This window comes from Antedon bifida, chromosome 1 (genome assembly GCF_963402885.1).
Source record: "Antedon bifida chromosome 1, ecAntBifi1.1, whole genome shotgun sequence".
Classification (NCBI taxonomy): domain Eukaryota; kingdom Metazoa; phylum Echinodermata; class Crinoidea; order Comatulida; family Antedonidae; genus Antedon; species Antedon bifida.
The window spans coordinates 22807210-22821998 of NC_136226.1; the positions used below are offsets into that span (position 1 = coordinate 22807210).

Genomic DNA, 14789 nt, shown 5'->3' on the forward strand with positions numbered 1-14789 from the left:
ACGCCGCCTATGCCACAAACTCGTCAAACTAGACTCTGTCACGCAGTCGCATTCGGCCAACAAATTGAGAAGGGATCCCAGCCATTTTGTCACCCGTCGTTATTTTGCACCACCAGACCAACCAACTCGCTCTCTCTCCGTCACACACTACGGCTACACACACGGGAAAGACTAAAAAGAGAGGAACGTCTAGAACATTTGTACAAAGAGCAACGTTATTTTTACATCATTTAATAAGAACATTTGAACCGGACGTATAATTCATAGTATGTAATGTTGTAAAATAGCCTAGACTAATCCGGCCCTACTAACTAGGCTAGGCGGCCCTAGAAGATGATTTCTTTGTATGGTTTTTTGAGAAAAAGAGAGACGTGGCCGCATATTGGTTGTGTAGCTAGGCCTAGGCGGGAATCCGGCCTAGGCCTAGGCCTAGACCTACTACTTCTTGCCCGTCAAGTCTAGTTATGCTAGTTATGCCTAGGCCTACTGTATTTTTAACCGTACCTAGGCCTAGACTAGTAGACTAGCCTAAGCCTACAATACAAACTAATATTCCATATATGCTAGTAAGTAGTAGTAGGGCCCGGGTGCGAATTTGCAATTGCAATAGAGGCTTAGGCCTAGGCCGGGTCCTACTAAACACTACCAGAGCAACAAATCCTACCACCAGAGAGCAGCCACCTTTTTGGAATTAATTATTAATGGTATATTACAAATTTTAATGGTTAATTCTTTCAGAAACTGATAAAATTGAAGTTAAAAGTGAATTTCTCGCCGTTGCAATTTCAGAATCGAATGCGTTCGAACTTCATAACAGTAACGAAATGAACGCGTTCATCCGTGTCTATTGTGTATTGTATTCGGCGGTCAACTGTGAGGCGCTACCGATGCATTTATTTGGTCAAATAAATTCTGTGTGCACTAACATTTTTTATTTCATTCCAGACCAATTGCGAATCATCGCCACTAACAGGCTGGTTAAAATCTTAATAAAAACTACTTTAGATAAAAAAATTTAAATCATTAAAACAAGATGACATCGAAGATAGAAAAATGATATTTCAGGTTAAAAGTGATGTAAAATAGTAGAATAGAAAGAAGCGATCAATATTAGTGTTATTACTAAGGGAATTATATTGTAATTGTAATTATATATTTAAAAATAATTAACTTATTTGTTACTCAGTCAACTGCTCTCACAGCATTTATTTGGTCAAATAAAATCAGAAATTCTTTTCTGTACACTATAACATTTAATAATAAATAGAACTATACAATGTTCACACACTTTTTTTTGTAATGAAACCATAGAATTGACTAGTACGGTCATTTCAGTAAATCCGACATGCCCTTCTGTCAGTGAGGGTATTCTGTTTAATAATGCGTGTGTCTTTTTGATCATCTAAAATTGTGTCCAAAGTATTTATTCATACACAATCCAAATGTTATCATTTTCGATTTTCATGTAATTATTCTTCCGAAAGTCGATTATCATTTAAAATTGGTTTACGCAATCTTTAAGATATCGTACATTTTTCTCCAGATAGCGTAGGTCCAGAAAATGTGAGATGAAACTTTTGACTAAAATTACAACTGACACAATCATTTTTAATTCATTTTGTTATTACATGATGATAATAATTATTATTATTGCTGATTCTATGCGATAAAAAATACATGGTAATACTTTCTGTTCTTGCCACATCCCTGTTCTATGATTCTACTCTTTTTTTAAAAGTGCGAAAGCCTAACAAATTTTAAAATGATAATCGACTTTCGCCGGCAGAATATTTATTAAACAGAATACCATCACTGATAGAAGGGCGTGTCGGATTACTGGAATGACCGTAGCCAATTCTATGGTTTCATTAAAAAAGGACCAACAAAATATCAACCAAAGAATATTGTTGCATTAAGTTTTATTCATTTTTAAATGTTATAGTGTACAAAAAGAATTTCTGATTTTATTTGACCAAATAAATGCTATGAGCAGTTGACTGAGTAACAAAAGCGTTATTTATTTTGAAATGTTATAGTGATTTATTTGACCAAATAAATGCATCGGTAGCGCTTCACAGTTGACCGCTGAATACCATACACAATAGACATGGATGAACGTGTTCGTTTTTGGAATTGCGATGGCGAAAAATTCACTTTTAACTTTAATTTTATCAGTTTCTGAAAGAATTAAGCCTTGAAATTTGTAATATACCATTATTAATCAATTCCAAACAGGTGGCTGCTCTCTGGTGGTAGAATGTGTTGCTCTGGTAGGTATCGGGTGGTGTTTAGTAGGACCGAGCTAGAAGCTACTAGGCTTGTATAAATAAGGCTACCCCATTTCCCTACCTTTCATGTAGGCCTGCTGTAGTCTATATAAAAGTATTATGGCATGCTGAGTTTATTATTTTTTTTATTGTCTTGTTTGGTGATTTTTATTTAACAATTACATTTACATTTCATGATTCATTGTTTTTTTTTCACCATTTCAGAAACCAAAAAAGAATGAGTGGTCTGCAACCGTCGACAAAGTTTGTGCTGAAAAGCACAACAAAAGTTTCACTAAATGACCGGTATGAAACTTGACGTCTCATACTTTAATACCAAAAACCTTTAAATTAAAGGTTCACTGATAAATAGCATCAAATGTTGTAAGATGTCTGTTTGTCTGTTGTATGAAAGATGAAAGACAGACTATAGATGTCTTGTGATGGTGCCTTCAGTGATAATTCATGTAATTTATATACATGAGCAATAATTAGAACAGAATGATTATATGGGCAAATATTGCCAAATATTGTCCCAGGAAAGTACACAAGTAAAAGCATCTTGCCTTAACCAGATTTGGCTCCTTGTATTTTAGGCTAAGTGAGCTGTTGATGGTTAATGCTTTTATTTAAACTATGTAATTACTTTTTCTTTGGCCTTAATAAGGCTATAGTTTTGTGCAAAACACTTGTATACCTTTGCAAGGTTGTACAGGTATTATTCACTTCTCATTGAAATTGTGTTTCAATAATTCTCTGGTTTCTTATCCATGAGATTAAATACAAAATAGAGATTGCACAAAGTTACAGGCATGCATATTGATTATGTATAATATGCTAAAATTATCCTGTATATAATGTTGGCACAAACACAATGTTTTCTGTTATACAAGTAAGCATGAAATTCTATAATTATTAGTACTGTATTTATTGAATGAAATTATATTTCAATAAATACTCTTGTTTTGGATATTATTGAGAATACCTTATGGCTTTAAATTTTCAAAGAGATGTTTACTTTTCATGAAATCATATATTGTTTTTTAGAAATGATATTCATCAGATGAAACAACATTTTAATATGATTGTTTCATTTAATTATATATGATGATTTACTGTACACTTAATGTCACTGTAAACCAGTGTTGAGCCACATTAAACCGATTTATTCATTGCTCATGTAAGTGACTGAAACTGTTTCTAAAATCAAGCTTCACAAAGATCATCAAGTCCAAGCCAAAGCAAACGCAGCAACAGAGGTTGAATACAATGCAACAGCAACGTCAATCAAGTCGAGCCAATCAGCGGCTAGCTCTTCAAATGGAAAACAGACCAACAGTTAAAGCAGCATTAGGACTAACATCACAAGTAATTATTTCTAATTACGAGCATAGAAGGCATACTTCTGTGAAACAGCATTCAATTTGGTTATAGTGACATTCAAACAAAAGAGCATAAAAAAAGACAAAATTAGCATAAACTTCATAACTGAAACACAAGATTTCAATTGTATACATTTTTCCTTTGTGAAATCATTGCCTTCTCATCTCATTGCCATCGCATTTTCACCTCATCTCATTTTCACCTCATCTCGCTGTCACTTTATCTCATTGTCACTTTATCTCATTGTCACTTTATATCATTGTCACTTTATATCATTGTCATCTCATCAACATCTCACTGTCACTTTATCTCATTGTCACTTTATCTCATTGTCATCTCATCGACATCTAATTTTCACCTCATCTCACTGTCACTTTATCTCATTGTCATCTCATCAACATCTCATTTTCACTTCATCTCACTGTAACTTTATCTCATTGTCATCTCATCGACAGTGAGTTTTATTTTTAAATATCCTAAAATGTCTAAATGCATTCTAATTTCATGTTACCCGAAAACAATTAATGATTATTTTTATACAATTTTTATTTAGCAAAACCAGAAATCTATCCAACAGCGCCTTGGCCAACAAGGTATCCGTGGAAGGTTGGGTGTAAGGGGACGTGGTGGACGTGTGAGAGGTGGAGGTCGAGCAGCATTCCGGAACATACCTCAAGGAAATACCCCACGAGGTGGGGGTGGTCAAAGAATAGCAAGAGGAGGAAACATTGCAAGAGGTGGAATGCGTGGAGCCAGAGGTGGGCAGACCAGAGGTGGAATGAACAGAGGTGGGATGACCAGAGGTGGAATGACCAGAGGTGGGATGACCAGAGGTGGGATGACCAGAGGTGGAATGACCAGAGGTGGAATGACCAGAGGTGGGATGTCATGGTCACGTGGTGGGCGTGGTGCACGTAACAACAAATTATCTGGAGGAACAAGAGGTGCACGTGGAATGAGAGGACGTGGTTTTCAAAACAGACGTGGGATGCGTGGTGTTCTGTCATCTCGTGCTCGGGGTAATTTCTTTCTACATTTTGACTTACCATGACCAAGTATAATCCTGGAGAGCCTGGTTATGAAATTTGACAATAATGAAGGAGTGGGATTATACGTGGATTACCTTACTGTGGATTTGTGTCTTAATTATGCCTAATTTAGTAGGTGGGATTTTAATCGATTATGTTGATGCCCTAAAAATTCTCAAATCATTGACCCCATTCTTTCTTTTGTGCCTCACTATATTTTGGATATGCCTTTATTTTTTATATGATTAAATTATGATTTTTTAATATTTTATATTCAGGTGGTGGAGTACGAGGAAAAGGCAAGAATATCAGAGGTAGAGGCAGGGGAGGAAAAATGTCTGGTAGAGGGCGTGGTCGTGGACAGAATCGTCAAGCAGTTGTGTCACGAGAAGATTTAGATAATCAACTAGATGCATACATGTCAAAAACCAAGGGAGCCTTAGATGCTGAAATAGATGCTTACATGGCAGAGGCTGGAAGTGACTAATACAATTCTCACACTTTTTATAGTAATTTAACACATTTTATAATTTTATCTTTGTTTGTTTTCTAAATTTTGCTTTGTATTTTATTCTGTGTTCATTAGTTTCATTGTTTATTTTTAAATCATATCTATTCCAACACAATTGTTAGCATTGTAATTATGCCATCTTGCAATAATTCTAAATAATAACAATTAATGTAATTTTTATTTATTATTTTATGTTCATGTTACTTTCTATAATATTTTACAATTGTTTGTTAAACTGTTAATATTTTTCCAGTAATTATAGACAAACAGGGATGTAACACTTTGTAATGTATAGTTTTAATTGTAAGTTACATTAAATGACATAGATTATTATTATTAAAGCTGTTTTTATTGTGTATTGCATCAGGTCCATATTTAATTGAGGGTTTTTTTAAACCATTTTTTCCTGTGCAAATTACATAATCATATTTCAGTTGCATGGATATAGGTAACCATTTCACATATGTACATAACCCGTGAATCTTATTCTTTAATACTGTATTTAGTTGTATGTGTTTGCAGTATTAATATTTATTGTATGCTATAAAATATAATGGCCAACCATAAGAGTTTTGCTAGGACTTTAACAAAATTTAGATCTGTACCATAAACATTTTTTGCAAGTGATGAATAACATTAAATGCTGAACTTTTTAAGATACTTTTTTATTTGTACCTTGTTTTCTTAATTCCAAGAATTCCACATAATACAGTATACAAAGAATAAAGAACCTATTCTTTGGTACTGCACACAGATACATACATGTACAGAACAAGCTACATATCACCACCTTCAGGTGTTTTGATTTTTTGTTCGTCACATATTTTTGATTTTGTACCTTTTATCATTATATTCTGTACCTCATATGAGACTGTTAAGGAAGGTTGAAGCTTATGGTATCTCCGGTAATGTCTATAATTGAATTTAAGACTTCTTAAAAGGTAGAAGACGAGTAATGTTAAATGGGACTCGAAATGGTCGGATGTGATAAGTGGTGTTCCGTTGGAAGTCTCTTGACTGCAAGTTTACTTTTTACTCGGGGTACCCGAGTCTAGGACTTACTCATTTTCTCCATCTGGACACTATTGAGTAAAAAGTGCGATTTTTAAAGTACTACTCCTCCCTTATTCGTTGTAGTATTGAGCTGGGATTTCGCATGAATATACTAAAGGCACATGTCCTCAAAGCTATAGAGCCGGATTTTTTATTTTCAAACCGGATGCAGCCATATGACGTCTTGAAGATGGTACCATATAGCCGTATTTGGTAGGTTATTGATGTGTATGTGACGTCACATCCCGTCTTATGACGTCATTACAGCTTCATTTGCTGTACACCGAGTATCGCACATTCGTGCTTATTTGTTAATTAATTTGTTTAATTAAGAAGCCACAATGTGTGACACACCACAGCGTAATGTAGTTATATGCGGCTTCTTGGCGTAGTGGTTATCACGTTTGCTTAACACGCAGAAGGTACCTGGTTCGAGCCCGGCCCAAACCTTTTTTTTTTAACTTTATGGTGAAAAGTACTGTATACGCAATATGATAATTTTACACAGTATATCTTATTTTTATTATTTTTTTAAATACTTATTGTGTGTAATCGGTAATTATCACTTTTACACATGTTTATTTTGCTTTGTGCTTATTACCATATTTATTTGTAATTTAAATGGATTAAAAAACTTTCTGTAACCCACATTTTTAGTGTAAGAGGTTTCGTAGTGTAGTAGTTGTCAAGTCTGCTTAACACGCAGAAGGTCCCGGTTCGAGCCCTGACGAAACCTATTTTTCTTTAACTTTATGGTGAAATATACTATATACGTAATATGATATAGAGTATATCTCGTTTTATTACTCGGGGTACCTGAGTCTAGGACTCTCTCATCTTTTCCTCTTCTTCTTCCATCCGGACACTATTGAGCAAACTCCTCTCTTATTAGTTGTAGTATTGAGCTGGGATTTAGCATGAATATACTACAGGGACATGTCCTCAAGGCTATAGAGCCGGATTTTTTAATTTCATACCGGATGCAGCCATATCACGTCTCGAAGATGGTACCGTATAGCCGTATTTGGTAGCGCGGTTATTGATGTGTATGTGACGTTACATCCGGTCTTATGATGTCATTACAGCTTCTTTCGCTGTACCCCGAGTATTGCACATTCGTGCTTGTTCACACTTATAAACACTTCAGAACATTGTGCGTACACCCGGAGCCCTAAGCATCTATATTATGATAGTTTTGGTTACAAGAAGACAAGAAGGGTCATATAAGCTATATTTAGCTTGTTAACCGACCCAATAACATCAAGCAAGTATAGTCTAAGTCAATATTGACTATGCATTTTATGTACACCGTACTTTGAATACTGTGCCCGGTGTGATGCAATTCAAATATGGGTGGAGGCAATCTCCAAATTCTTAAAGATAATACTGTAATTACTGTTTCCCCCTTTTTTTTGTGGAATATACACACATATTTACACTTAAAAGCATACTGGCTACGCGTTATGCGGAAAATAAGTTAACATACTTAGCCTTCCTGGATTTCCGTAAGGCTTTTGACAAGGTTGGCGTAATGGCCTTTAGTCAATAGCATGGAATATTGGTATCCGTGGTAAAGTCTGGAAAATTATTGATAAACTATATACAAATGTCAAATGTAATGTTAAGTTTGATGATATTGTAACTGATTATTTTGATGTCGATGAAGAGGTTAAGCAATGCTGCGTATTATCACCGACCTTATTCTGTATTTTTATAAATGAACTCTCCAAAATGTTATATAATGAAAATGTCGGATGTCATACTTTAGGCACAAAAATTAACTGTCTTTTTTGGGCTGACGACGTTGTCTTGATTGCTAAAGATGAAAATGATCTGGAGAAAATGTTATCTATCGCTGAAATTTTCTCCAAAAAATGGAAACTTAACTTTAATTATGACAAATCAAATCATTGTGGTTGTTGGTAAACGTACTAATAAAACTAAACATTGGCCTCTTGCAAACCACTTCATCAAAGAAGTAGATTGTTACAAATACTTGGGAGTGAATATTTCAAGAAACTTCTCCGAAAGTATACATGTTAATGATGTAGATAGAAAAGGGAATAGACTAATTGGATATATCAAGTCCATTATTAATGAGCAAGAAGATTTTAATAAAATTTATTTTGGTAATATCTTGTGGAAAACTATAGCACTACCATCAATTAACTATGCATGTGTAATATCAGCTTATAGTGCCAGTAACTACAAAAAAAATAGAAAACATTCAGCTACAAATGGCTAAAACACTACTAAAAGCACCGAGGAACACGCCATCATTGGCTCTGTTGGGTGACTTAGGATGGGATAGCATTGAAAATACCCATAATGAAATAAAAATTAAATATTTTGACAGGCTTATCAATTTAGAAGCCCAACGTTGGTCCAAGCTGCATTATTTACCTTGCATGATAATAATGTTAATATAAAATGGCGATGGTTAAACTCAATTAAAAGTATTCTGAATAATACTGGATTTAATAATGTATTCTCAAATAACATACCTATAGATTCAGCGTGGTTTAAATCTTTTAAGTGTGTTAATCGTCAAATGTATGAATTGGATTGGTTTAATAAAAGCTGTACCAAACCATCATTATCACTTTATGTTAAATTTAAGAAAACGCCTGAGTTAGAAAATTATCTTACTGTTAAAACTGATTTTCATGGTGCTCAATTGAAATTTAAGGCAAGATCAAATACTCTTCAACTTGAAAGTAGATTAAGTAAATGGGATATGAATAATACTGGTAATTGTATGTTATGTAAGGATGAACCTGAAAATTTATATCATTTTATGTTAAATTGTAAAGTACTACAAGAAGTGCGAATTTCAGAATCTCAGAAACCTTAATGATTCTGGTCTATCAGATCTATGGAATTCAGAGGTTATTTTAATGATTATACTTGGTGGTGATTGTTCTGTTCTCATTCCAACAATGTCGATTAATATGGTAATGACATTCTTGATAAATTCTGCAAATCATATCTTAAGAAAGCATGGGCCTTTAGACAACGTATTCAAATCTAACATTATTGAATGATTTTTATATTTTATATTGTATGTAATTTGGTTTAGTTATCTTACTGTTTTCTTTATCTTTTTTTTTAGTGACCAATTTCTGTTTACAGTCATCGAATACTTCACTACAGCTAAAATAATCTAATCTATGCTTTCCTGTTTATTGATGTTCCTAATTTGGGTTCCTATTGTTCCTTTCTTTGCTGGTAGACACTGTGTATCAAGAATGTGTATATCTTAACATAGATTCTAAATTTGGTTTTATCGAATTTCCGTTTTTTATGAGTATTAACTTTTTTAATCTAGTCTACCTTTATTTTTATACTCATATATTTTTATATTGTATGTTTAATTGTTTTATGGATCTAAAAAACCAATGAAGTTACCGTACCTGGCATGAACCGCTTATAAAAAAAGACAAAATATACTGTTAAATTTAACCAAAAACCAATTGTCTGACAAAAAAATTACATTATTTTTAAATAATGGGGTTTATTTTCGATCCAATTTTTGGTCGGATCAGGTTCCGTTTTCGGCCATCTCGACTTGTATGGACTATACCATTATAAAAAGATAGGAAAATAGGGGTGTCCCATTTATTAATTGAGTGTGCTAATGTTTTAAAATACTGCTGCTTTTGTTCTTTTGTTTAGTGCATTATGTTTCAGCAACAAAGGGAAAACAACTACGTCCTACATGCTGTAGAATTAATTTCAGTTTTCAAGTTAATACAGTATATTATGGCTCTTTATTTCTATATAATTTGTAGGTATCCTTCCCTATTATGGATATTAGGTTGATTCCCTAAGGTGGATATTGAATAATTTTTACGGATTTGTAGATACAGAAAGTATATAAAGAAATCAGTTTTTATTCCAGTTACAAATAAAAAATATAATTTACCTAACGATAAGACAGTAGTACATAATATTTAACAAAGATGACAGTAGTACATTTAATAAGATCATATCACATACTGATTATTAGGTAATCAGTAAAACAAATAAACATTATAATTTTGTCAATGAATCTGTACCATTTTGTTCTCAGAAAAAACAGCGGTTGACATTGCGTGTTTTTAGGTTTGGTTTTTCTAAAACGTTTTAAACACGTTTTTAAACGTTTCTGTGTAGAAATAGATGTTCTAATTGAACAACGTTTGCATCAAAACGTTATAATAACGAATAGAATGCAAAACGGAGCTGACAATGTCGCTATGAAGAGATGATGGTGTCTAGCATGGAATACATGGGCAAGCCGTTTGCTGTAGAACGAGTCAAGTATTTGCATAGACAAACCATTCCCCGCTCTACCCAGCACCTTCTCAATTCGGTCTTTGGGCCCCCTTACATGCCCTTACTGATATTCCCAGCCCAACATACAATATCCCCAAATAGAACATCACTGATTAGTAAAACATAAACATTCTATAGTACAAATATCCTGCTTTACCCCAAATAACCGAGTTTCCTCAAGCAGTACAGCCTTGTATTTAACTTCTTAACTATGATCAACATGTCCACCCATTTAAGCTTTAGTCAAACACTACTCCCAGATACTTATATTTGTTAACAATCTCTACTTCCTTTCCTTTAATTATTGTATACTGTCAGATCAATTTTGTTTTCGAAAATCAATCCTTATTTCTTTCGTTTTATTTATGTTTAGTTCAAGAAAATTGTTGCCATAATCGGTAAATCGAATAATCTCAGAAAGGTACAGAGAATAATCGTTGTTATAAGTCCAACTATAGCCGAGTCATCGTAAAACAAAAATACATATAATTAAGTCGTCAATGAATGTTACCATGTTGTTTCTGTATCTACAATCGTTTCATTTATTTACATTTAACATTAGATGTAAATGTATCAGGTGATCAGTAAAGCAAATATTTACATATAATTACGTTAATGAATCTGTTACCATTTTGTTCTGTATCTACATTCGTTTCATTTATTTACATTTAACATTAATGTATCAGGTAATCAGTAAAACAAATAAACATATAATATATATCAATGAATCTGTTACCAGTTTGCTTCTGTTTTTAAAATTCGTTTTACGTATTTAGCATTAAATGTAAATGTATCAGGTGATCAGTAAAACAAACAAAAAACATATAATTATGTCAATGAATCTTCGATTATACTCGTCTACCGATTCCAGGTTCTTGGGTTCAAATCCATGTTGTTGGGATTTATCCCTTGCAAATAAAAAATATGATTTATCTACCGATAGGATTGGGCCGATTAGAATGCAGCCAACATTCTTTTACATATTTCACAACATTATAGAGTGTAGGTAATTTAACCGATTGTAATGTAGTATTTAGGATATTTTAATATCGATTGTACTGTAGTATTTAGTTTAGTTGTTTTGTAGTTTAACATGTTTTAATTCCGATTGTACTATAGTTGTTTTTAATATGTTTTGATTCCGATTGTAGGCTACTGTAGTATTTAAGATTTTCTAATTTCGAATCCGATTGTAGGCCTACTAAAATTTAATGTGTTTAAATCCAGATAGGCATAACCAGGGAGATGTATCTCCCTGGCATAACATAGTATTTAATATGTTTTAATTATACTGTAGTGTTTAGTTTATATATATAGTAATTTGTATGATTTGTTTTTCACTTTGGAGTGGTATGTGCGCTATAAAAATCCTGTTATTATTATCATTATTATAGTAAGTAAGTTACCTACTTATATAGTTAATATAGTAATATTATTATCCGATTGTAGGCCTACTAAAATTTAATGTGTTTAAATCCAGATAGGCATAACCAGGGAGATGTATCTCCCTGGCATAACATAGTATTTAATATGTTTTAATTTTGATTATACTGTAGTGTTTGGTTTATATAGTAATTTGTATGATTTGTTTTTCATTTTTGAGTGGTATGTGCGCTATAAAAATCCTGTTATTATTATTATTATAGTAAGTAAGTTACCTACTTATATAGTTAATATAGTAATATTATTATATTGTTACAAAATATTGGCACTCCGTAACGCAGTAGGCCTACCTAATAATAACATGCCTTATAAAAAGTACATGCTTGCTAGTTTTTGATGTTCTGTATTGTAGGTTACATAACAGAACAATTGTAATTGTATTGTCTTCCCATTCAATAGACACCCTTCTCTACATAAAACATAATACACCACACCCCTATCATAATAATGGTACGCGTTCTCAGAAATTCATTGTGTTCGCAAAGATAATGAAAATAGCTTTTGTTTTAGCCAGACATTGTGGAGCGCCTCATTAAAGAAATGGTCTGTTCTGTTAGTTGTTAATGTGCAATCAGAGCTTATTCTATCCGCCCATTGGCTAATGTGTTGTGTAAACAAAACCTGATTGGCCGATAAACCACATGCGTTTTACATGTAGTCGCTTCGTCTAGCTGCCGTATTTTCAAGCTTGTTTTCCGCTTTGGCTTAAATTTCTGGGGTCAATTTAGTATTATTTCCTATCATTAATTTAAAACAGAAGTACAGGAAGTTGTTTATTGCTAGCATTTACATTAGTACACATTTGAAAATGTATTCTTTTCGGTAAGCGAATGACATTGAAACGTGTTGATGGTGTTTGCCTAGACAGTGTCTGGACGGTGTCTGTCCCCGTACCAAAACTCCAAAGAATTGCTTTTTTCTGTTAAGCTAGCCTAGTATCTAGGGCCTAGGCCTAACGGGCGTACAACATACTAAATCTGTTGAAGTTTTGCAATACGCTATTGGTTGTGGTAAGTTTAGGAAGCTTGTTTTATCAACACCTATAATATAAACTGATAGGACCTAATTATCTCGAATTTTAGAGTATTTTAATTTTTATAAATTTCAAGGCCATGCTTAGTTTAGGCCTAGTAGAGGCGCCTAGCTAGTTAGTAGAGTAGTAGTACTGGTAGGCTCTGAATTTAATAGTAGTAAGGGATCTCCGTAGTAAGTAGGGCTAGTCTTAAAAGTCTATATGTCTATACTGTAAGTAGGCCTACTACTACAGTATTAGACTACAGAAGCTAGGCAGTGGTGGCGCCAGCGGGGAGGCTACTGGGGCTCTAACACGGGTACTTTTTGTCGGGGAATATAATAAACAGTAAAAATCGTTCGCGTTCACTTCGTAGCTTCAGCGCCTACAAAACCGCGACGTCCCATTGACGGTGAGTACGTCAGAGGGCTATAATATGCACTTTTTTATATGCATTCATTATTGCCAGCGATCAACTACTAAACAATAGCTAGGTACGCACTTGTCTGGCGGTATCCCTTTGTACGAATCGTTCAACGTTGGGTCCAGACGCGTGATATCATGTTCCATCCAAGGACCAAAATGTGTACTGTAGAAGTTACTTTCCAGGCGACGGTTACGTTGTGTACTATGTGTCGACGTACGCTACACTACAGCAAATACGAATTATGTTAATTGTTCATATGTTCACCAATTTTTTAATTTACAAATAACCTAAAATAAATATTTCATACATTACTAAACAAAAAAACATGCCATTTTCACTTAGCCAACATCTTATTATAGCTAAGTTATTAAATTTTCAATGTCCTGTATGTCATGAACTTATCACCACTCTGATTTCCCTGACTGAAAAGGGTCTACGCTTCTTCGCCTGTGGAGACGTTTTACGTTCGTGTACATTAATTTTTCTATGCTACAATTTATCAATATTTTGAACTTTTATTTTTTAAATTAAAAAATATGGATTGAAACAGTCATCGCGCATCGTTTTTCTGCACGCAGTATTTTATTTATGCATTATAAATAATAGAAAAAGTGGCTACCCTAACCCTGGCCTCAAATGACGCTAGAACGCGTTGCTACCAGGGGCCCTTGGCGGCCCCCTGGCCCCCAGCCTAGTGTTGCTCGCATAGCCCCCTCGTTGGAGAATGTTGGAAGATCCTGGCGCCACCGCTGAGGCTAGGCCTGTAAGCCAATATGAAACTAAGGTAGGTAGGCCTCTCTAGTTAGAAAATGAAAGAATACTACAGCAATTAAAGGTAGGTCGGCCTAACTAGCAGGATTTGGAATTCTGGATTTTGGAATGCTGTTTTGAGTCACACCAAAGAACTTATAACACAAGAATCTCCTGTTCGTCCAAAGCTTGTAACAATTTCGAACGGCATTGTAGGATAGAATAGAGCTAATGGGTGGTGCCATTGTGAGCCATGGAGTAGCGCACCCGCATCAAATTAGAAAGTCAAAATCATAGAGGGGATCTGCTAATACTATAGAGGGGATAGAGTAATCCTCTATAGGAATTAATAGTTTTGACTTCCTAGTTTGGAGAGGGCGCTGGTCCATGCTGTGAAATGGCATCGCAGTTTGACCTTTTAACCCTGTACTTCCGATACTGTGTTTTGAATGCAAATTGAAGGACAGGACAGGAGATTCTTGTGTTATAAGTTCTTTGGTCACATATTGAAAGAATAATTTTAACTGTTTTATTTTCCCTATGAGAACTGACAGTGCAGCCAAAAATAATTGATGAATTAATTTGACCAAATTAAATT

At 34.0% G+C, this 14789-nt stretch overlaps 3 protein-coding genes across 6 annotated transcripts in view; 2 read left to right on the forward strand and 1 right to left on the reverse strand.

Annotated features, from left to right (window-relative positions):
- LOC144853156 (uncharacterized) overlaps positions 1-14789 on the reverse strand; it is a 195577-nt gene that overhangs the window by 154832 nt on the left and 25956 nt on the right. The gene's annotated exons all lie outside the window — the stretch shown is intronic.
- Positions 65-5849, forward strand: LOC144845295 (uncharacterized). Its single transcript, XM_078702513.1, has 5 exons — positions 65-266; positions 2493-2573; positions 3479-3635; positions 4204-4669; positions 4957-5849. Exons 2-5 carry the CDS (start codon positions 2506-2508, stop codon positions 5163-5165), a joined length of 900 nt encoding a protein of 299 aa, XP_078558639.1. The 5' UTR covers positions 65-266; positions 2493-2505; the 3' UTR covers positions 5166-5849.
- The window catches only part of LOC144845561 (mothers against decapentaplegic homolog 4-like), a 36012-nt gene continuing 33891 nt past the window's right edge, over positions 12669-14789 (forward strand). For 2 of the 4 annotated variants that reach the window (XM_078703006.1, XM_078702980.1), the window contains exon 1: positions 12669-13012. The gene's annotated coding sequence lies outside the window, so the exon portion shown is untranslated. Of the gene's footprint in view, positions 13030-14789 lie in introns of all 4 variants that reach the window. The other 2 variants (XM_078702990.1, XM_078702998.1) reach the window with 2 other exon arrangements.

Bases quoted from the DNA above. Each gene is read 5' to 3' on its own strand.
- LOC144845295 (XM_078702513.1), top strand. From the start codon at position 2,506: ATGAGTGGTCTGCAACCGTCGACAAAGTTTGTGCTGAAAAGCACAACA. The intron at 2,574-3,478 runs GTATGAAACTTG...TCTAAAATCAAG, and splicing joins AAAGTTTCACTAAATGACCG to CTTCACAAAGATCATCAAGT. The intron at 3,636-4,203 runs GTAATTATTTCT...ATTTTTATTTAG, and splicing joins CATTAGGACTAACATCACAA to CAAAACCAGAAATCTATCCA.